General features: G+C 42.0%; 1 protein-coding gene across 1 annotated transcript in view; it reads right to left on the reverse strand.

Annotated features, from left to right (window-relative positions):
• Nucleotides 1-24,780, reverse strand: part of ATG10 (autophagy related 10) — a 60,591-nt gene that overhangs the window by 9,477 nt on the left and 26,334 nt on the right. The window contains exons 4-5 of the mRNA XM_064403062.1: nucleotides 13,215-13,341; nucleotides 6,681-6,778 (exon numbers count right to left, since the gene is read on the reverse strand). Coding sequence (XP_064259132.1) covers nucleotides 6,681-6,778; nucleotides 13,215-13,341 — 225 coding nt within the window. The remainder of the gene's footprint in view (nucleotides 1-6,680; nucleotides 6,779-13,214; nucleotides 13,342-24,780) is intronic.

Consider the following 24,780-nt stretch of genomic DNA (forward strand, 5'->3'; position numbering starts at 1 on the left):
ACTTGAAAGTCTGAAGCTGGCAGGGAACTTCACACTGCTTTGATCTCTGGATGTAAATTATTACACAATCCTGGAATGGTTTGGGGTGGAGGGGACTCAGAGCCCACCCAGAGCCACCCCAGCCATGTCAGGGACACCTTCCCCTGTGCCAGGCTGCTCCAGCCCCAGTGTCCAGCCTGGCCTTGGGCACTGCCAGGGATCCAGGGGCAGCCCCAGCTGCTCTGGGCACCCTGTGCCAGCCCTGCCCACCCTGCCAGGGAACAATTCCCATTGCCAAGATGCCAGCCAGCCCTGCCCTCTGGCCCTGGCAGCCATTCCCTGGGTGCTGTCCCTGCAGCCCTTGGCAATTGTCTGTGTCCATCTTCCCTGCAGCCCCTGCAGGCCCTGCAAGGCCGCCCTGAGCTCAGCCCAAAGCTTCTCCTGCCCGGCTGAGCAATGGCAGCTGTGCCAGCCTTTGCTGCCAGCAGAGCTGCTCCGTGCTCTGCCCAGCCTGGAGCCTCCTCCGGCCTGGCTGCAGCAGCTCCAGCTCCTTGCTGGGCTGGCCCAGGGCTGGGGCAGCTCTGCAGGTGGGCTCTGGCTGAGGGGAGAGGGGCAGAATCCCCCCTGCCCTGCTGCCCCCGCGGGGCTGGGCCCAGCACAGGCCTCTGGGCTCTGGGCTCGGCCAGCCCAGCTTTGGGGTCCCAGCCCAGCCCAGCTTTGGGATCCCAGCCCAGCTTTGGGGTCCCAGCCCAGCCCAGCTTTGGGGTCCCAGCCCAGCCCAGCCCAGCTTTGGGGTCCCAGCCCAGCCCAGCTTTGGGGTCCCAGCCCAGCCCAGCCCAGCTTTGGGGTCCCAGCCCAGCTTTGGGGTCCCAGCCCAGCCCAGCCCAGCCCAGCTTTGGGGTCCCAGCCCAGCCCAGCACAGCTTTGGGGTCCCAGCCCTACCCCACAGCACCCCAGGGCTGCTCCCTCTGCTCAGCCCAGCCTGTGCTGGTGCCTGGGCCTGTCCTGACCTGGGCCCTGCCAAGCTCCATGAGGTCCCCATGGTCCCACCACTCGTCCCTGGTCTCCACCTGGACATCGAGTCATTGACCCCAAGTGCCCAAGTGTGACCACCCAGCCCCATCCCTCACCCTCCCAGGGGTTCATCCACCAAAGCCAGGGCTCTCCAACTCAGAGACAGGGATGTCCTGTCAGACACTGTCAAATGCCTTGCACAAGTCCAGGTGGATGTCACCAGTTACACATCTGTTCATGCATAAAGCTTCTGCATTTACTCTACATTTAGTATTAGGTCATTATTTGGTCTTCTCCCTCTATTAAATTAGTTGAACTAGATTATTGTCCATGAAGTCTTACAGGGAAAAGCATGACTTAACTGCAGGGCAGCTGAACATTATTAATCAGTGGCTAGTTTTAAACTAAAACCTCCTTAGTAGCATGTACAATACTACAGCTTGGTTTAAACCCCAGGAGTTCAACACATCATAGAGGATTTTGGGAAACAAATACCCACCCAGCTTTGCTATCCTCATATGTTCCCCCTGTCAAATAGCTTTCCAGTCTGTACTGGTAAGACTCTCTTTTCTCAGGAAGTTGTGCTAATAATTTTCCAAAAATATTAGCAGGGGATCCATAGCAACTGTTGATGCAACTCACATTCGTTAGGAGCGATCCTAGCAACCTTCTGTTAAGAAATACTGTATACAGCCTCCCCCACTTAGCAAAATCCCACAATATGGCAAGAAAGATTTGTGTGTCTAAGAATAGATACCTTACCACATTTTTCAAAATGACTGAGCCGTAATGATTTAAATCCTCCCTATCACATTTTCAGCAAGATGTGCCTCTACAACACTATGTCAATGTGTTCTGTTCAGAGTTTTGACTCTTTCTCCTTTTTTAAATCACACTATTAACATCCCTGACATTTTAGAAATAATGTTTATTGATTTTTCTGTTAACACTGCTATAAATTAAATGATGTAATGGACAGGATTATTGAGGTACTATAAAGAATGTGTCCTCCAGATTCCTAACTCCTGGTTGAAAAAGACTCTGGATTAACTCATAAAGAGGTGCAGTTCTGTGTTGCGATTTCCAGTTTAAGTTTGGTTGAATACTTTTGATATGACAGAAAGGACATATTAAAGCTACCTGCTAAGTATCAAATGAGAGAAGAAAACCACCTCCTTTAAATGAAACTGAGAAATTAATGGTTGAGAATAAACAGATGCAAAATTCCTGACCACTCACCATAGGATATAGTCAGTGTCAGAATGGTCTGAGTTACTTCATCTGCAGCAAAAGTAAATGGCTAAACCAGGAAAATGCTGATTTACTGTTGCAAATCCAGAACCAAGGTGTCACACATGAAATGTGTCCCCTCCCACGCCTGGGAGCCCTTTGGTTGCAGAAGTAATTGCATCTGAACAGTGTTGGTTAGAAAGGAGGGGAATCATGTATGGATACACATGCTCCAATGCTTCCAGAGCCCCTTGGAATCCTGACTGACAGATTAATTTTTAAGACTATTTCTGCAGGAACTTCAAGTCACCAAGTTTTTGTTCTTGCTTTATGGGGTAGTTTTTCAACCTTTGAGCCTCCTGTAATAATGCAATTCGATTTCTACCCTAGGATGTTTGGTTTTACATTCCATCATCACCAAGCATTGATTAAGCCTTAGCACATATACTTGATTGTGTTTACAACTTTGTTTCCTCAGGGGAAGGTCAGGCTTTATGACAACATCACTCTGTTAAAAACAAAAAATTGTTGGTGATGCTACTGACTGTGATCACCTTCATTCATCAGCTTACAAAATTCTCTTGCCAGTTTGCTTCCACACAGAAGAAAATTAATGGAAGGTGTGGATTAGCAGAAGTAACAGGAATCAAAAATGGACTTGGGCACCTGTGTTGATAAAATTAATTACATCAATACTGAGTTTCATCATATTTGTCAAGAATGTTGTCTCTCCCCCTGCTGAAGTCCTTCTGCTTTGTCTACACTTTTACAAATATCCATTAGGGCAAAAAAAATTACAAAGATTCAGTAGTGCCTTTACCCATTTTTTTTCAATCCCTTATTCCACTATTCTTAAATTTCAGAAGGTGCTTGAGAAATCAGTGGGCCTCAGTTTACCTCCTAGCAGGTGACTGTATCCATCACTCCAGCACCATTCCACACTCTGTGGAAAACACCTGGATGTGAAGGCTACACCAGTGTCCTGGATCTTGATGAAGGCACTTCCAAGCAGGTGTGCAGCCCTCAGCCACAGCAGGATGAAAATCCATGCCCTGACAATGCCTATCCCACACCCATCCCAACAACAAAAGCCTTTCAGTCTTGCACTTCCAACTCCCCAGAGGGAACCCAACCAAGGCACACAGCCTGAAGTTCTGGCTATAACCACAGAGTCACTCCCTGCTGCTTCACATCTCCCACCCATCTTCAGACAGGTTTCCAAAATGATAAAAGGTCAAATGCAGCCTCTACAAATTAACTCAGTATTAGCTATCTGGGGGTTTTTTTTGTTTGTTTTGGTTTTTTTTTTTTTTTTTTTGTTTTGTTTTGTTTTGTTTTTTTTTGGTTTTTTGGGTTGATTTTTTTGTTGTTGTTGTTGGTTTGTGGTTTTGGTTTTTGGGTTTTTTGTTTTGTTTTGTTTCGTTTTGTTTTTTTTTTTTTATTCCTGGCTCTTACATCAAGCACTACCATGTGTCAAAATATGTTCACCTTCATATTTGGGAAGAATTCTCCCCATTTGTCTCATTTCTTTCTCCACTCTCTGTTTGGGCTTTTTTAAAAAACTTATTTCCTGCTCTTGTGAAGTTTTGCCTCACCATTTAGCATTTGACCATGGCACTTCTGGGCTGCTGCTTTCCTAACTGGGACATTACACCTGCTATTTATTATATTTATTACACACAGAGGCCCCAACAAGTTTGAGCTGTTTAGGCAGTACCACTATGTATTTGTGTATACTATCTTATAAATAACAAATATAAATATTATACATCATACATATAATATATGTTTATATGGCATTTAAATTACTAATATAAATAAATAACATTAAAAAGCACCAAGTCACAAGTAAACAATTCAGGAGATGGGGTATCTGTAATTCTACTTTTGAATCCTCCTAAAAAGAAGCTGAAAATCACAGTTGGCAACATTTCTGGAATGCAACAGTAATCCATAAATACTCCTTAATTTTCCTGTCATTGCAGAATTAAGCCACTTCCAGCTCACACAGATCTTACCAGGTGTGCTAAATTGATGTCATTATAAGTCATCAGGAAATACCCACAGAGACCTGTAGCAACATTTGGAAGTTTTGTTAAACAGCTGTGTGTTCTAATTGATTTGTATTATTTAAAACAGCTAAAGCAAGTTATCGCCGGATGTAGGGAAGGGATGACTGAAGACCCCAGGGAGATTTAACTCGCAAGAAAGCCAATCACAGGAACTTCATTTGAGCATTTTAAGGTTATTACTAGAGGAAGTGCAATTAAATCATCACCATTTATCAATTATCATTATAAAATACTATGCAACCTTATCATGTTAATTTATTTATGAGAAGGTAACTAGTTGACTTCTGCTTTCTGCAGTAATCTAGTCAGGAAAAATATTTCAAGATGCCTTCTCTGGAAATGAGCATAACTCTCCACCATAATCAAAAGTAACTACAAAAGTCCAAATTTTACCTAAAATTTTCAAATGTCAAATATCTCCACTCTTTGCAGCTTGTCTCAGTTCCTGAGATGTATTTTATCACAGATGTATTCTACCACAAGGAGTATACACCAAAATATAGTTGTATCAGAAATGTGCACAGGTCTGGCACCCTCATTTCATAAAATATATGGGGGAAAAAAATCCCAAAAAGTCAGTAAGCCTAAATTTTCCTGGTCTGCCAATCACAGTGCAGATCAGCTCCAGTTAAAAGTTAAGTAACGTGCATGGACCCTTGGCAAGCTCAATTTTTCTTCCCAGTGGTGGAGTGCTTGTAGCATGTAAAATTTGTATCTCTTTTGGATTAAAATCCTAAACCTTTTTTTACTCTGCTGCTCATGTGTACAGAGTGCTCAAGCCTGATTTGATGAGTTTGCCCAGTGACTTGCATTATAGGATCTGTGTCCCTGCAGGCAAAGCCTAACCCACATAACAAAATGGGTCAGCAGAAAAGCAGCAAGGCAAGACAAAACTCCCTATTTCAGTTCAGAACCCTGATTCATTTGACAGAGAAAAGCAGGTTTTTTTCTTGTAAACCTGACTCTTGCTTTGATCCGAGGCTTGCAGGCTAGTTTTCCTTATCTTCCATAATCTCCTTATTTCACAGAAAGTCACATTTTGCAGCTGTTAACTCTGCTAATTTCTCCAAAATGTTCTTCCTGTGTTTGTCAGTGCACTCACAGCTCGCTGTATCACCTCTGGAGAGTGTCCCAGAATCAGTTCCCTCACTCCACATATTCTGCCACACACAACTCTTGTTTCTGCAGGAATTTGTGTGTAAGTGTCCCACACACACCTCCAGTTATTAGGTGCAGGACAATTTTTACTTTACTGTCCCTTAAGAAGCAAAAATAATCCCTGTGTGGGAGTGACCTGATTTTCCTTTTGGCTTCCACAACTCTGACTTCACACATTCCAAACATCCCATTTATGCTGTATTCTCAGTAGTGTCCCACTATTACATTATGTTATTAAAACCCAGTTTTCCCCATCTTCATTCACAGACAAGCCAGGTAATTAATATTTCATGTGAAAAGTGTGTACTATAAGAACCTGCCAGCTCACAACTGGAATTCAGACATGCACAGCAATCACCAGAACACCCATGGCTTGGTAGCTTCTCAGGAAGCTGTTATAAGATAAATAATAATCTGTGGCTGCAAAAAACAAAAATTCTGCTTGTGTTCCCATCTACAAACAGGCATCCTGTAATTAAACTGTGTTATTTGAATTAAGGAGCAGCTGTAGGACCTGGTGGATGTCACACCCTTGTCAGGCTGCTGTGGCAAGAGACCTGAGTACCTGGAAACAGCTAAAATTTAAAAAATCAAGGAGGGGAAGGGGAGGGAGAGAAGACAAATTGGTGTCTTGGTCTGATAGGAAAAAAACTGACACCCGGAGAGTCTCAATTCTTTGTCGGACTTGCTCACGAGACCTGGAGCTAAGGGAAGACTCCAGAACAATCAGCTCAGATCTGAGCCATGTGGCTATTACACAGCACCAGCTTATTTTTGGACAGGAGACCAATTTTCCCTTGTTCAATCCTTAAGACTGCAAGTCTATTTAAAACTGAAAGTTACACACAGTCTTGTTTGGTAATTTGATTACCAGACAATCCGTGAAATGTTACACTGATATGTTTTATTTACATAAATAAGTCTGCTTCTGTATTTACCCAAATTCACAATTACTCAGAAACTGCCTGAATTTTTGAGGACTGGCTTTGGAGTAGTATTTTAAACGTGAGACACTGTCAAAGCAAGCCTTAAATGGTGAACACTTATATATCCTTCAAAATCCAGGACTGAAACTATTGCTCGTAAATCGTTGAGCATGACACAATACAGACATTTTTTAAATTTATTTTAATTTTCTCGCCTACTGTGCAAGAGAGGAATAAGGCCACTGAGGACCCAGGCATATATTTCATTCCCCAATTTCATGAAGGACCAGAGGACTCTCACCTGCTGTGTAATAGTGTCCCAGGGCCCCTCCTGCAGACGAGCCTGGTAGGATGCATGAACACTTCCCCATATTTCATCCAGAGTTAAAGGCCTTCCATCTGGGGGAAGAAACAACCACCTTTAGCCAAAGCTCTCAGGCATGCTGTATCTTTAATACAGAACAGCAAAATTAAAACTGAAAACTCTTCAAATCCTGGCTGAAGGTGCACACAGAACCACCCTAAATTCCCTGTTTGGTTTTCTTCTCTGTCACCTGAGAGTAACAACTCACTGTGCCGATTTTAAGGTGTGAAGTGTAACTGGTTTTGTAAAACAAAGCTTTGCTAAGGTGGATTTAAAACCACAAAATAACATTATGAAGACTCACCCACCGTAAATATATGCAACTCATAGTGACAGAGAGAAGAAAATCTAAGGAACAAAATTCTGCAGGTAAAAGTTTACTGCATTTTGGTCTGTCCACAGTGTTTTCTTGAGCTGCATTTATATAGCTGTACTGCATCAGGTTTTTAGCTGTGACACTAGAATTATGCCAAGATATTAGTGTCAACCACTTAGAAAATAAGCATGTCTATTTTTAATGAATATTTATTTATAGCAAACAGAGTATTTCGATGGACTTTAGTAAGTAGCTTCATCTTGGCATTTATCAGGTGTCAGAAACCATCATCCTCTGATCATCAGTTTTATTGTACTGAGATTTGTATGTCTGTAAAATGAGAAAGATTTATTCACACAATTACTATTTGAATGCCATGTTTAGACACAAGTTTAAACCAGCTGCCCACAGCCTCTGTTTTATTTTCGGCACACATTTTTATAAAAAACCAGGAAGTTCTGAACTTATATGAGCACCATATAGCAGAATCACATGGCAAATGAAGTATCTGAGGGGGTAACAGCATATTAATCAGCTTTTCCATGCTCTCCTCACAAAGGTGAGACTTGTTAGACCATCACATGCACTCTCTTGTGATGACAGACACCAGAGCTGTGCTGGGAACAGTCTTACATTCACAAAGATACTTGCTACAAAGCATAAATTCACTTTACAAGGATGTACTTACACTCAGATCACCTGGGTGCAGGTGATATGAAATGCCATGCATACCTGCAATGTTGTTCTCAGCAGAGAAAGTCCAAGTGTAAAATCTACAATAACACTAGATGTTCTAGTGCAACATCTGATTTACCACTCTAGATTGTGCTCTGTACACCTTGCTCTGAGAATTTTATAACAGCACTGAGCAGAGTCACATTCACATGCAATGGATTACTCTGACTCTGTTAATCCCATTTTTATAAATTATGGGAAGTTATTGAAATATGTTCTAGCTAAAAACAAGTTTTGTCTTTACCACATGGTGAATTCATTCTATGCACGAGCTCCCAGACTTGCTCTAAACACAGATCTGTGTTCTTTGGGCTCTCTTACCCCCTTCTTCCAGCACTCTCACACGTTTAGCAGCCCTGTTACACGTTCTTACAACCCACTGAGACCTCAAACATCCAGCTGGTCTGACAGAGCAGGCAGTAATTGTTGCTGCTGGCAACAAGGGCCCACTGTGGCACCTGCTGAGCCACGCAGCCTCTTGCCTTCCTGCCTCTTCTCTTCCCTGGGATGGAGCTGAGCTGGGAAGTTGAGCCAGAACCTGAAGGCAACAGCAGCACCAAGCCAAGAGAAGGGGCAGGGGAGGAAGGTGAAGGCTCCAGATTCACCAAGCCATGATTTTATTTAGTCACCACCCACCCACAAGGACAAGCTTGCTGTGTCCCAAGGCCTATCCCAAGTTCAGCTGGGATAGTTTTATTATTTACACTGTTTAGACTACAACAAACTTTTCTGAGAAAAGCTTCTTCAGTGCCCAGCTGGGGTTAACTCCACCATGTCACCACAAATAAGAAATAGTTAAAGGCAGAATACTGAGTGCCCTCTCACAGCAGCAAGGTGAGGCTGTCAGACCACACAGGAGTTGCAATCTCAGCTGGACCTTAATTTCTGCAAAGAGCAGAAATTCCTTAGGTAGACAAAATTCTATGTTTATTTTCAGAGAAAATGGAAATACATGGAAAACATTTTCAGGCTTCCCAAGTCGCTGTATTCTACTTTCTTCATGTGTAGTGAGGGCTTTTAGTAATTTCAGAGATTCTCAATTAAAATATTTTAACAATTTCTAAGTTTTTCAGTTAAAGGTTGTTTGACGCTTTGCGTGAAACGGTGCACAAATTGTTTTGAGGCTTCATTCTGATGTATTTTATAAGGAAACAATATTAAGAAACCACTATCAAAAGAGGAAAAAGCCTCATACAGCTTAAGAGAATACATGATCACAGAAATTATTCCATTTCAGTTATGTCCAAAGCCACAATAAAACCAGTTCTTACAGGATATGGTCTTTAGAGCAGCTGTGTTTCTGAGAAAGGACCCGGTGGTTACATGTTTTTGAGCTCAGGAAGTAAATCTGTATTCTGGAAAGCACTTCAGTCAGGCCCAGTGTGGTTGTGAATACAGAAAGTCATGCCTTCAGGGTTGGAGGAAGTTGCCCTATCTCAGAAGCTCCCTCTCTCTAACCACTGATTAGCATGGTTTTTATTGGCAGGGATTTAGCTGCCACTGAGCTGAGAGAGTATTTTGAGCAGGTCAGCCTGAAAACCTCATTCCTTTTCTCTTCTCCAGAGGAGTGAGGGTGCAGTCCTTGTTGACTCCCATTAGTCCTGCTCTTTCTTTTCAGTGTTTAGCCAGCTTTCCTGCTGCTTCCTCTGCCTTTGCAGAAAAAAGGAGAAGTGTGAGATGAGCCATTATTTTCTCTACACACAGGGTGATTCCTGAATGGTGCCTGTGCTCACCTGTGCTGCTGATACCTCAGTGTGAGTTTTCTAATGTATGGCAAGAGGGTTCTGAATGCCTGGCTTCAGATGGGGATGGTTCAGGAAAAGACTGAAGCTCCTTGACATCTTAAAGAGTAGGGAAAGAGGAAAATACTCTGCTGATTAAAGAAAGCTTACTGGACCTAGCTCAGCCCATCTGGCTGATGCCAGCATTGAAGGGGAAGGATAATTGCCTACACCATCTGTCTCCAAGAGGGCTAATTGCTGACATCAGATATCAGCAGGGGTTCATGCATTTCTTCAACTACCTATTTGGTAGTCTCAGAAGCCAGGGGAAGAAAGAAGGGATCCATTTCTGGATGGTGTGACAGGCACAGAGCTGATTTTGGAGAAATTAGCCTCTGCCGTGAGCTCCTGACACTTGACTGTGACTTCAGCAGGTCTGAATTAGGAATATATGCCACGTGGTAAGTATCATGAGGCAGTGAAAAATGTTTCTTATGTATATACACACTGCCTAAAAATATCTTCTTGTACCCTATAATGTTCCCAAACACCTTTCCAGACAGTCTCATCATGCTTAATCACTGTTTTCAACTGAAGTATTTGTCCTTGCACAGAACAAGATCTTCCCTGTAAATCCATCCCCTGACACTCCAAAAAAGTTTAGATGTCTCTCAAAATGTTTTTTGCAATCAAAATATCAAACCCTACTTGCACCACCTAATGTAGCAAACTTCATCTCACAAACAACAAAAAAAGTCAAAAGACGAGTGGAAGAAAGGAAGTTATTTAATCGACTTTAAACAGCAGCAAGGGCAAGGATAAAATGCAACATTTTCCCTTCTACAGGGAGAAGTGATCTGAAATGCCTGACCATCACTTCTAGCAGAGAGGAGTGAAAATTAGATGTCTTCACTGGCACAAGCTCCTGAGGATGCCAACAAAGCTGGAGACCACAGGAAAATCCCCCCAGCAACTCTATGGGGAGCCTTTTTCCTAGGAGGGGCTGAGAGACCAGGTAAATGTAAGCTGCACTCACATGCAGCAGGAGAAAGGCAGGATTTCATTGATTTCAGCATTCTGGAGAAGTTTGTAAAGTGCCTGCTGAAGTGCAGATTTGGACAGGCTGGCATCAGCTGCTGTTATACAAAGGGAAGAAGTGAATGCTGCAAAAGCCCTCAGCCAGGTTGAACAGAAGAATCTTTGTTTCCCAGGTGTGATGGGCACTGCAGACACTGCCAGGGAGGAAGCAGAGCTCTGAATTCCAGCTCTGTGCCCTGTGCTGGGGAAGGCAAGACGGGGCAGGGCCGTGGAACCACTGGAAGGATTACAGCTCAGCTCTAATTAGCACGGGGATCAGTATGGGCAGGATCCCAGGGGAGCCAGGAACAGCTCACAGGAGACTTGTAAGGAGCCCCTCCTGCTGCCGAGCCTACAAACAATGGTAGGAATTTAGACTGGGAAACTGAGGTAAGTCTTGGGGAGATTGTTCCTTGATTAGTGCAGGTGAGCAATGCAGTGAGCATTGCAGATTGTCTGACAAAGTGAGGAGCCCATCACACGGACAATTACCTCAACAGAACAAAACTCAGGGCATTTCCCAGAGTTTTCCTCACAGCAGGTTTGGGACAAGGCAAAGGATACTCTGCTCAGGTATCTCCAGTGATGGTGAGCAGGTGCCAGCTGTACATATCCAAAAATCCCACTTTGGGACCTTCAGACAGCACAGCACAGGCAGACCAACATCGTGCAGGGAAGACAGAATTCTTCATTTCCAAAAGTAAGCTGCCCATAATTAAAATCAGAGAATACCAGCTGGAAACACTGTAGGAAACACACTTACTGCCAGCATTTAGTATCCTGCTCCCTTCAAGAGTCAGATATTGTTATAATTTAAAAGGGAATGCAAAATGCTGAAGAGAACCCAGGTGACCTTCGGAAGCATCTAAAAAAAGCCCTTGTTTTCCATTGTGAAATGTTCCCAAGAAGTGTTTTAAAGGATAATTGTACTTGTAGGAGCAATTACAGTTCTGTACTGCAAGGGGAGCTGTTGGCACACAATACCATGATTGTGCATTAGATCATCCACTGGCTCCTGTAATATCCACTTCCAGCTATAAGGAGTCATGTTTCAACACCTCCGATTCCCTGGTGCTGACAAGCTAAACAACTTGTTTTGTCTCTGTGAGCTCTTCTCTGGTGATTAACTGCTTATGGTGAATACTAATTATATGGTAGTACAGTACAGTAGAGATACTGTCCTACTTCCTCTACCTGCACCATCTCCGTCCTCTTCTGTAGAGACACTGCACTATAAATTCGGCAAAAATGAAGAAGATGACATTTTTCAGGACCACAAATAGGCTAACCCGTCTCTAACAGCAAAACAACCTTTATCTTCCTGTCTGCACAATAAGTTCAAAGGCAAAACACTGCACGTTTGTAAATGCCTGTAATAATGCTGGAAATAAATTTGCAACAGGATGTGTGCAAATGAGTTTTGTTGGTGGTAAAGGAAGAGCAATGTCCCCAGTTCCCCATGTCCCACTCCAAAAATTTACCCCAAATTATCCATTCCTGAAACTGCACCTCAGACTAAAATCTTTCCACCAGGGAGCCTACGAGAATTTGTTCTTCAATTTTGAATCTGAAGTGCTTTTTGAAACGCTAACACTGCAAAATTAGAAACCATTAAACAATATAAGGCAGAGCGTGATTAAATCTACCAAACACATTCAAAGCAGCTTAAGCTACTTTTTAATTAAAAAGGAAAAGATATCACTGGCAACATTCAGACTTCTTTATCTAGATAAAGTTAAGATATTATTCAAAACACAGAAGATGGTGATCATAGAATCATTTAGGCTGGAAAACAGCTCTAAAACGATCGAGTCCAAGCCTTAACCCAACACAGCCATGCTCACCACTCAGCGTTGTCCCCAGGTGCCACAAGCTGGCCCTGCTGGCCACACCACTGCAGGCACAAGCCAGGTGCCACTGGAGCACAGGTACACAGGCTTGGGGCAGCGGGGAACAGAGCACAGCCAGTGCTGCAGTGTGATCACTCCGTGCCTGCTGATTACATGAGTGACACCAACAGTGGCCTCCCTGGCAGGCTGAGTGTTCCTCCTTCCTCCCCTGACAGGATGGGGGCTGAAATCTCAGTGGCTACAGCCACAGAGCAGTGGGTAGCAAGATGTACATACCAGGGAGGGGATGGGATCAGATTGTTCCAAGAGCAAGCTTCAATACAAAAAAAAATTCAGTATCTTATCGGTATCATTTTATTTTCCCTTAAGCAGCAAATTTAAACAGAAAACAGCATACATTTTAAAAGACACCTTTAGACCCTAGCCTTGTGTCTCAAACTGTGGCTCAAGCACTGTGGTTATGGCCACTGATTGCCCAGCCCAGTTTAAACCTGCAGCACTATGTTTTTGTACTCATTTCAAGAAAAGAACAAGAAAAATGACCTGCAGTTTCAGTCAACCACAGGCAAGATGCCAGGAGCCAAAGATTAGCCTCCCTCAGGCTGAGATGATATCATCTCCTCCACGGCCCTGGAGCCCTGAGTCCAGAGCATTGAAAAATTCTCTGGTGAGCAGCCTCATCTCTTAAGTTTCTTATTACACCTCTTCCCCAACTTAATACGAAATTTCCAACGTTACTGCACGCAGCACAGGGAGCCTGTGCTGGCCTTACCCAAGAAGCACGCTCTGAAATACAGCACAGGCACTTGGTAGCTGCTGGAGTAGAGGACGTGGTACTCATAGCGAACCACTTCTTCCGTGCTGCACACCCCGGCGGCCTCAGAGTCATCCGAGGGCTCCTGCAACGACACACGTGGCCACAGCAACACGTCAGCCTCTGCTCCTGTGCCCAGGGAAATTGCCATTTCAGAACAGAATTATCATTTCAGAACAGAAATAATGGCAACCACCGCCCCCTCCATGGCACTGCTCATGCAAACTCCCAAGGGAATTTTTCAACGCTAGCAAGAAAATCGGATAAGTCTGAAACCTACAAAGACATCTTACACACTCCCTTCCACAAACTGTGAACTATCTGCAAGCCTTTCCAGAACTGAGATCTCTCCAAGCTGCACCAAGGCTCTATCTAAAATCTTCATGGCACAGTAACTGGCACAATAAGGGGACTACAGCTGTACCTGTCCTCATTACATTCACTATAGACCATTTTAGAAGTGTATCCTTAAATAATCCGGTTTTGCTTGCCAAAAGAGAAATCAAATGTATCCACCAAAAATCCTCTGATCTACTTTCTTTAAAGGCTTTTTTCCAGGAGTTGCTTTTGCTAATAATATAAAACATATAATATCATGCAATTATCATAATAACATAAAATGTAATAATAAAACTAAGAGGGTTTTTTTTTTCCCTGTTAGTGTATATTCCAGGTGTAAAGTACTAAAGTTTATGGTAGATTTGAAACAAATCAAAATAGATGAAACTAATTGCATTGAGATATACCACAGCTGCAGCATGAATTTCACAACATTTCAAATTAATATTCCAACAGTGCTAAGCACCCAGTTGTTTGGACTTTTCTAAAAGCTGTCATAACTCAATGTCTCTGAAAATGGAACCATTAAATTAATAATGCCATTAAGATTAAACACAAGAACAAACTTTCCAAGAAGACACTCTGGGTGTGGACTTGTACAGTGCTCAAACCCCCAAATTTACATGCATGAACTAAGCAACCATAATGCCCCACAGGTTGGGTGTGCATTTCATGACTTGGCTATTGCCAAGCAACCCTGAATATTGGCTTATGGTATCTGTCCAAGCAAAACAGAAGAAGACTGAGCAGAAAAGAAGAACCAACCATCCTCTGAACACTATGTTCATACAACACACCAGAAATTCAAAGCTATTTTGCATTTTTATCTCACATCCTTAGTCAAGTCAGCAATGGATGAATCAATACATGAAAAAATATAAAAATTTATAAACTTTAACAGTAATGACACCCAAGATATTTTCAGGGTTTTTCCCTGATATGACTTCCCCCAGATTTAGTGTATTAGGCACCAGATGCTGCTGAGGCAGAGGGACAGAAGTCCACAAATGAAAGCCCAGACCTTGGGAAGCTGCAGACCAAGGAACTGCTCACACACTTTTGGACACAAAGTGAGAAGACCACAGATGGCCATGGAGCTGAGGTTTCCTGGTGAATCCCAGATGTCTTCAGGAAAATGGCTGATTTTTGCTTATGGGGAAAGAAGTGCCTAAAGCACTGAGTGGGAATGTTTGAAAACATGCTCTCTGGGTTAACCTAGTTTTAAAAACTGCATGTGAAGAGACCCTGAAGTCAACCTGCCAGAAGGACAGTGTTGATTGCTGTTCCTGATGTCAGGCCAGATAAAGACAGGTGTGACATGCCCAGTTCCCACATACATGAGTGACAGACCAAGAAGTGATGCTTTTTTCCTTCTCACACAAGTCATACCCAGTGGTTATATGTAAAATACAAGAAACAAGAAACAAAAAATAATTCTTCTCTATATAACACTGAACCTTCTTTAAAACTGATTAATGCTTCAGTAAGAATACCAAAGAGACCATCAGCAGCCTGTGGGAAAAGAAAACAAAAAAACCAAACCCAGCTACAGTTTTCATGGTTTTTATGTGTGTAGGGGTAGGGAAGAGAAAAAGTCTGTGCTCAGAACTGGGCTTACAAGGTGCTTCTCAGTCATTAATGTTTCATCAGATACCACGGCCTTGCCTCCTGCTTACTCACCAGCTTTACCCTGCCCTAAAAGATACTTCTGGAAATGGCAAGACTACCTGTTCCTGTATTAAACACCACTGTTCTGGAAAAAAGACTGTCTGCATACACTGCATTCTGTATATAATGCTAAAATGACTAATTTGTGACTATTTTAGATCTGCACACAAAGGCAAATAGCTGAATCCTTCTCAGGGCTACTCTAATCCCCCTTGCCCTCAGGAAACAGCAATTTCACATTTTCTGATTTAAAAAGACACACCACTGATGTGCAATCGTGCTCTTTACAGTCTCTGCAAGTGCAACCCACAGTATTTTTGCAGGCAAAGTACATTTTGTAGCCTACAAGTTTTGATGGTATCTCTGTAGCTGATGAGATGAACTTTGCTGATGAGATGAATAAAATAAGTGCAGTCATTTTAGGTGATCCTTAAAACATCTAAAAATCTACAAATGGGTCACTAGAACCAAGGAGCCTCAGACAGTTTTATATCAACCCACAAGACCTCATTTTCACTCTCTAACCAGCTACTGATAAAGCCATAAATACAAAACACAGGTGTAACTTATTTTAAAAAAGCAAAACTTTATTCACTTTATTTTTGCATATGTCAAAATAGCCTATTTTGACTCTTTCTCTGAATAATTGTTCTAGGTTTTTTGCCTATTTATATTGTTGTTCTGACTATTTTTGAGCTAATGCTGAATTTTAGTACTGTACTGGACAACACTGAAATCAAACTTAAATTTGGATGGTTTCGTAATGGCTGCAAAACATTAACGTGTACAGACACCACAAAACAAAAGACAAAACACAAACATCAGCCTTAAAAAAGTCATATACAACACTAATAAAAAAAGGCATGTTACCTAAACTGCAATCATTAAAAATGATATGAAGAAACTTGTTTCTCAGATTTTTTGTTTCTGATTTTCAAATTTACTTGCACGCCTGCCATGCTTCAAGTTAAAACTGTGAATCCAGGACTGACTGGCTGTTTCCTAAATAAATTGGGAAGCTGTCATCAGAAAGCATCTGCTCCTCTATTGCTCTCAGGTAAAATCACTCCTGTGCTATCATAATGGACTATTGAGCAGATGTTTAAAAGCAATGTATGTATTAGAAAGAAGATAAGCAGCAACTACCTAATTAATTACATTAGTTCCATCATAAATGAATTACCACTGATTTTAATTGATATAAAATTGTCCTCAACCTTTAAGTATCCCCAAAACAAATTAAGTTGATTTGTTCCTTTTAAAATGCTAAATTATTTAAATCAATAGGTAAGAAACATTGCCAGGTGTCACTCTGAAGGCAAAATAACATATTTGTACTATTTCTATTCCTCTTGATGAGGAAGGCAAGTTTAAAGCCTGGTGGAAACAAGTTAATTTGACAGCAGGAGAGAGTTAATTGTGGTTTTGGGTAGTTTGGTGGCAGCAGGGCAGCAGGGAGGTGTGGGTTAAAGTACCTTTGGAGGGAGACCATGAAGGAAAGGCAAGGCAGACAGGGTCAACAGGGAAGGTGACAGAATCACCTAAAAAATGGATTTGCCTACTGACACCAAACATTTTCCTATCTCCACCTCACCTGCAGAGGCCCACTGAGCCAGACTTTCTTGCTCAGCCTGAATTCCCTTAGAAATTAAGAGGCAGGCCCCCTTTTAGGGGAAAAGAGAAGTGGCACAAATAAACATTTCTCCTGGATGTCCAAATACTGCTGCCCTTCTCCCTCTTCCCATGTTCCACATCTCCTTTCTTGCTGCCTTGGCCTCTGTTTACTCCTGCCTTGCCCAGGCTCCTGGGAGATGCTCCTGCAGGAACACAGCAGGACTGGGAAGAGGTGACAGAGGCACAGGTACTGGTAAGGCTGCTTTGAGTGTGAGGAGGGGAAAAAGGAGATGCAACCCAGATTAGTAAGCAACTTTGCCTTCGTTGCTTGGAATACATTTACATCCAATTTAATTTCAGCCTCTGAAATTGAAAGTGTATCGCTCTTCCTCTCTCTTCAGAGGTGCAGAGCCACCACTGAAACACAAGAACTTTCAGGAGCAGCTCTTCCAGCACTTTTCCTCTGGTGAACAGGGAGACTTGAGCAGGGAAACTGAATGGCAGCACAATGTTCATCAGGGAGAATTAAAGTAGTCTGATGAGCAGGGTGTGGCCACATGGTGAGATCGTATCTCTGCTCTGCTCCCGGCTGTTCTCCCAAGCATCCAAACCTCCAGATCCAGTTCTTGCTGCTGCCCTTGTGGGTCCAGTCTCTGCAGGACATTTTCCTGCAGGTTTTGGTCCCTCCTGTGTAGGATCTCAACTCAGCTGAGACCTCCAGACCTCGTGGTGCCTTTGTCACCACTGGTCACCGACCACAGACAGCAAGGTGACCCTGCCTTGGCAGGGGGACACTGATTGCATTTACTGACTGTCACTGCTTTTCATCACTACTAAATATTCACACTGTGCTCAAATTTACAGCCTCTAATCAAACGTAGCCCACTCTACCACAGCCTGTAAAAATGCAGACATCTCCCTGAAGAATTTCAGTGTAATATGGATGTTGTACAAAGCCCTTTACCACCAGTTGCACCATTTTTATGTGCATTGATAAACTGCTCTCTTAAGTGAAGAACACATGGGGAATACAACCACCTCCAGGTGCTTTCTAGTGCTGACATCACTGGTGACAGATGAGGAAAACACAAGGATAGCAGAAGTGGTCTGAAGCATAATGAAGTTATCTTATGGATTTATCTTCTGTGTGCAGCTACAAAATCCTCCCCGCTGTCTAAGACTTCTTACAATTTAGTCATCCAAGTGAAGAACCTGGTTAAATACCCAATAACAGAGAAAGAAAGTGGCTCTTAAATCATTTGGTGATGCCTGAAATACTGTGTGCAAGGAGCCTTCTTTTGCAAGACACAGCTGCCCTGAAAAGCCACTATGCCACCAGTGGAGTCAAGGTAAACAGGTAGTGGATCCTTGAAACGTGTCATTTTACAAAGGGAAATCTTCTGACTGAACTCAGCACCCTGGCCATGACACTATGAAAACATTCAGTCATTTTCAAAGTAATAATTCCAAAAAAAAAGTTCCCCCCACCACCTCAACCCCAAGCCTTGTTATTCATGGCATACCAAAACACCAAAACTAAGACTTCCATCCCAAAAAGACGTGGCACATAAAACTGCAGTAGTTCCTCATGCATGAACAATCATTTCTAACAGCTGGAAATTAGATTTGTCTTTTGATTGCTTCAAAACCACTATCACAAGTGAAAGCAAAGCCTTTTCAAGCAAAAGAAGCAACGGACCGTGAAAACGGAACAGTTGTGAATTTTGTCTTCATACAAAGGTGGGGAGCTGTTACAAAATCTCTCCTCATTCCTCCTGAGTTGTCATATATAAAATGCAGAATTTGGTGGCTTTTCTCCTCCCACAGAAGAAAGATTTTCTCTTGTTTTAATGTAGAGAGTATAAGGCTGTCTGCACAGAGCTGGAACAGAGGCATGGTGTGTTAGGAAACCTCTTCTGGTGGGAATGACAGAGAATTTGGGAAATGAGGCAAACAAATCCAAGGAGACAGAGGGACACAGCTTATCTGCTGAGGGAAGATGAACCAACCCAACCTATCTAAAACTCCTGAAGGAAGATCTCCCTGAAGCTACGGACACAGCCCTTAGAGAGGATCAGATCAGCCCCACCCAGAACCACCTCCACTGCCCTCAACCAATGTTCTAAGCCAATGTTATTCCTCAGACTGAGGAATTCACAGCAGTTTTCTTTCCAAGGAAGTATGGTGGGATAAGGAACAGCCAGAGATAGTGGTGCCATTTTTGCCACCTGCCTTCCAGGAACAATCACAGCATCCCAGGATCACTGAGGGCGGAAAATACCTCCCAGCCCATGGAGTCCCAGCTGGGCCTCATCCCCACCTTGTCCCCAGCCCAGGGCTCTGAGTGCCACCTCCAGGTGACACCTCCAGGGATGGGCACTCCAGACCCCCCTGGGCAGTGCCAGGGCAGTTCCTGAGCCCCCTTTCCATGGGGAAATTCCTGCTGTGCCCACCCTGAGCCTGCCCTGTCCCAGCCTGAGGCCGTTCCCTCTGCTCCTGTCCCTGTTCCTGGGAGCACAGCCCGACCCCCCGGCTGTGCCCTCCTGGCAGGAGCTGTGCAGAGCCACAAGGGCCCCCCTGAGCCTCCTTTTGAAGGATTTTCCCATCATTTTTGTCATTATCTTCCATTTGCACAAATTGGAGTAAGCTACTGCTTTGAGGTTAAGTACTATTCCACAAGATTATTGCTTCTTCAGAACTGAAGTGCTTCCAGGACTGGGCTCCATGCTTTACAACAGGCAAAAAAAGGGGGAAAAAATTGCTACACTAGAAGACAACAGTAGCAGTTCAGCTGTATTTTAGGTCAGCTTTATTTTTTTAGAACAAGGATTATTATTTCTGCTTTGTGAATCACAGCAGCAACCCAGTTTTGGCCACGTTTAATTCAACAGGGAGACTGACAGCAAATGCCTACAAACCTTTACTTTTCAGAAGACAAACTCAAATCCTCATTAATTTCTCAGATGGGAAACTGTATGAAAACGATGCCAAGACTGACAGACAGTGTTTAACAGTAATTCTGGTGAAAAAGTTACAGACAGAAATGCTCAAATTATCACAAAATCTGGTGCTGTAAAAACAAGACATTTGAAATTAAGGGCTGCAATTAGAAGTGGCTGCACTGGTGCCCACCCAGGACACTCCAAGGGAACAGCTGTGGCACCAGGACAGTGACTTACTGCAAGAAATAAAACAATTGGATGCTGACCACTTGAAAAAGGAAATGGCATCTGATTAAGTTAATATCTGACAAAATGATGCATCTTGAAAGTTACTTGAGATGCTAACCTAAGCTTGGCCATATACTGTATTAGATAACCACAACCATTAGAAACAATAATCATAAACAATGTGGCTTAATTACAACTGGCTTATTTGGATGTGAGAGATCCTATCCTATTACCTATATGTTAGGGCTAAAACATATGTGTTATTCTTTTATTAGGAAAACACAAACATGATACTAAATTATAATGATCCATTTCACAGTTAACATAGCCTGAATTCAAAAATTTTAGCTATCACTAAAAAGAATTACAAAATTACTCAAAATAGTTGTGAAGCTACTCCTAAAATCTCCAAAAGAAAACCTGAACTTGCTCCTACACTTAGACAAAAAATGACAGAACGTTAGGATCCACTGATTGTTTGCATTTGGTAATACCCAAGCATAATAACTACATTTTTAGATGGAACAGGGGCAGATCCTACCAGGTCAAGTGTGTTCAGGTTTTGCCCACTCTTAAAAGCTATTTATTGTATTCATAAATGATACAATAAAGATGCTTTTACCTTCATCTCTGTAATTACTGCTACAAAGGAAATAGAAAACTCTGAACTCAGACTGGGGCAGGTCAAAAGCCCTTCAGTTCATTTTCAAACACAACACTCTGTAAGAATATTCTAAATAGTAACAAACACAAAGTTATCAAATGTCACTGATCACAAACACACCAAATGTATATTGGAGACATTCATAGTTTAAAGAAGCACTGAATTACCTCCTTTTTTAGTCTGATCTCAAATGAAAAACTGCCATGGAGTGTTACATGGTCTCTTCAATTTCCAGAAATGTGGTACATAATAAGTCTTGATGCAAACTTAACCACTTGGAATTTGCTTTACACTTCTTTAAAGCCAAGTAGAAAATCTGCATGAATTATTGACAATGTTTTTGTCTGGAATGGCTCCTCTAACAGTCTCCATTCAAACTGTGTTGTATTTGACAAGAAAGCCCAGTACAGAACTAAGAATACCGAAATATTTCCACTGCTGCATGTGGTGGGAAAAATGGGGTCAACAGCACCCAAAAACACAATGACCAGACAACACCACTGTGGCAGAAGGGTTAAAAACACCAAGAAATGGTACAGATGTACATAACTGCACTTGGCCAAGCTCATGGATTCTTACCCAAAAAATCAGCATAACGGCTGAATTGTTAAATAAATTAATCTCATTTCAAGGAATTATTCCTGTAGTCAAATTGCTCAGAACTAGGTGGAAGGACCTCAAGAAACTGTTCTGTATACAACTGTTCAATAACCATACGAAATTTTCCCTTCAAACTTTATAAATAACCTACATAAAATACTTCAAGCAATTAGCAAGTTGTTCCAAAAAATGTTCAAACTCATTATCCCACAGGATGGGAAACAAGAAGCAAGGAAAGAGCCACTAATTGTACACATGTGCAGAGAAAGAGCCAGAATGTGGCTCTGACTGTTGGGACATTTTATCTGCTCTCATTTCCCTCAAAAGCAGCTCTATAATTTATTCCTTCCATTTGATTAAGGTATCTCAGGGGTTATTTCATATATTTATCCCTATTTGGAACTAACTGAAATCATAGCTAGGACAATGAAGTACAGACTTGGTTAAATTGCTCTTGTTTCTAAAAACTGAAATATTCCAAGTGTCCTGAAGGCATTCAATTCCAAAACAGGAAGCCAGAGAGGAGAGCACTCAGTAATTCTAATCATGTGCAGATCTCTTGGAAAGTATTTTCCTAAACATTTGCTGCAAGAACCTTTAATTGTACTGCGTGCTGCTGCTTGTACCCCAAACAGGGTCCCACAGCAAGATATTTACTACTTAAATTGTCTCTGGTAATGTAAAGGAATCAACTGGAGACAACCAGGACCATGCTTCCTTAAATATTAAACTTCAGCCAAGTGCAAAACCAGGGAATTTGGGGAAGAAAAAGCAATGAAAAATATATTAATATATTTTTAACATCCCATAAGATGGCTTAATCCATAAGGCAGAGGCTACAAATGGCAGTGTAAAAATCAAAAGACAAGTTAATTGATTTTTTCCCTAAGTTCAGTTTATAGGTTTCTGCAACTCAACTGCAATCTCTGAACGGATAATTTTAGAGAAAAGGCTTGGTGTCCATATGATATTCCAGACAGTACTGCTGGAGTCCCTATTCCATCATGTTTCAGGTAACAGAAGAGTTTCTGACTTAGCTGAGTCTGGAAGTAACACGTGAGTGGATCAGGAATTAATGACTGCAGAAACCAGCTCCCAGGGTCTTTCATCAGCTGAATTCCAGAGGACTCCACGCAACTTACAGAAAAAGGCTAATGATGCCTTTTTATATCAATTTGCTTGTTTTTGCAAACGTCTACACACCCATGCACAGCATGAGTGCAGGTATGTGGGACTCTTTTACAGCAGACTTCTTGCACAGAGGAAAGAAGCTTTGGATTTTGCTTTGGATTTCGTAGAATCATGGAATCATGTAGGCTGGCAAAACCTAAAACCATCGAGTCCAAATGCTGATAGGCATTCACACAAAACTGACCTCTCTCAATAAAAAGACTCCATGGGCACTCATTTTTACAGGATCCTAGTACAGTTAGTTTTAAACCAGGAAAAGTGCTGTGAGAGATTTGCCTGTTATCTAAACAGAGTATAAAAGCAGAGATGAACAAATAGCAAAATATAAATAAAATGAAATATTAAAAGAAAAATTTTAAAAACCAAACAAAAAAAATGTTAAAACCACCACACAAAAACAAACACAAGCTGCAGGAAATTATGTTTCTAGAGGTTTGGATGCAATGTTGGTATTATTTATTTACCTAAATTTCCTGAATTAACAAACAAAAGTATTTTTATGTGGATTAACAAAGTTCTAAGAAGATTACAGGATAGCTGCTTACATAAAATAAATCTGACTCAAAGATTAGAATTACCTACAAGTAAAAATACATGAAGATAGGTGCCTATATGATACTAAGTTTATTTGACTGCTGGGTCTTACTCAATCTCTCAAAAACAACCAACTGCAAGACACCAAGTCAGGTGGGAATCTCATCTGCCATCAGGCTGGCAGAGATTACTGAAATTTTAATGTCTTGAATGGAAAATCAAGAGCGTGCTCTGCTTTCTAGGATCAGACAGGAATTTTACAAGTTCAAGAAGTGGCAGTCAGGATTTTGTAACAGATCTTTGTATGGTGGACAGGGAAATGTGTTCTGGCCTGCAAGGCCAGGTGACCACAGAACCACAGAACAGGCATTTCATGGGTCCTCCTGAACTCAGCATCTGCTCAGAAACTGCCCATGATAAGCTTCCTACATCTATGTTTAGATTTTTTAAAATATTTGGGAAATAAGGGAGATCATGAGTTAAAGGAGAAAAATTTAAATGGGGAAAGACTGGAATTTGGAAAAGGCTTACATTTATTTAAATCAGAGATACAAAAACTTCCTAAAATTTTACACCCTGAACTACTGAAAAAAACATACACAATAAAACTGCAGACCTGAGTGAATAACCACCTCACAAATGATACCAAGAGTATGAAAAGAAAACCCCTACAGAGAACAAAAAAGAGGTATGGCAACCAAAAAACCCTACTTCTTGAAGCCTAAGTTTAAAGAAGAAAGTAAGAACTGCCAAAATTCAAGTGGTACTTACAAATGCCAAAAGAGATTACAACAATTTCTGAAGGAAAGAATAATTCATCATACAGAGCTATGCAGAAATTGGATTAAAACTTAACATTGGTTTGTCAAAGAAAGAGCAAGCCAAAGGAACCTGATAGCTTCCCCTGATAAGATAACTGAATTAGTGGACAAGGAAATGCAGGAGATTCAATCTGGCTGGATGCAGTAAAATATTTGGTATCAGGCCAAATGGGGAAGCAGTTCTTTAAAGTGGAGAAGATGGGGATTATGTTCAAAATGCAACACACAAGAAAGTGGGAATGGGGAGAGAATAACGTGAAAAGCTAAAAAGAGAATTATTGACCAGGAGACAGTCAACTAACAAAGCACCTCCACAGCTGGGCTGTAAAGTAATCTTAGTTACAATATTCCCCCACAAGCTGAGCACAAAAGCAGGAGATTGTTGACAAATTCTGCTGATGATACAAAGCTGGGCAGCGCAGTCAATAGAGCAGGAGATGGAAAGCGTGGCAGGAAATGGAGTTTATAACCAGCTCTGCCACGCTGAGCTTGCCCACGAGCTGATCTCAGCTCTGCTCTCCCCTGCCACACGACTATTGACAGGGCCAACAAATCACAAGACAAATGCCCCTCATTCCCTGCTGCCACCAGGGATCCCACACACACTCCACGGAGCTCATTGCCTCGGCCGTGATTTACACCCAGAGCAGAGAGCCAGAAATGCTGAGATTCGCCCAAATGCCGCCGATTCCACTCCACGACAAAATCCGGGATTTTAACATTTGTCTTTTTCTTTAATCAATACTGAAGTTAAATATGAGCGCTTTTCACGGGACAAAAACCTTCTGGTCTGAGATGGTAAATATTAAAACAGAAAATGTCAGATTTTCCAAATTAAAGTGTGCTATATAAATCTGAACTGGCTCACTTGGAATCAGCTGGACATTCAGTTTGATAATCCTGGTAGTGTGCATTAGGGCATT

Source organism: Passer domesticus, chromosome Z (assembly GCF_036417665.1).
Source record: "Passer domesticus isolate bPasDom1 chromosome Z, bPasDom1.hap1, whole genome shotgun sequence".
Lineage (NCBI taxonomy): Eukaryota > Metazoa > Chordata > Aves > Passeriformes > Passeridae > Passer > Passer domesticus.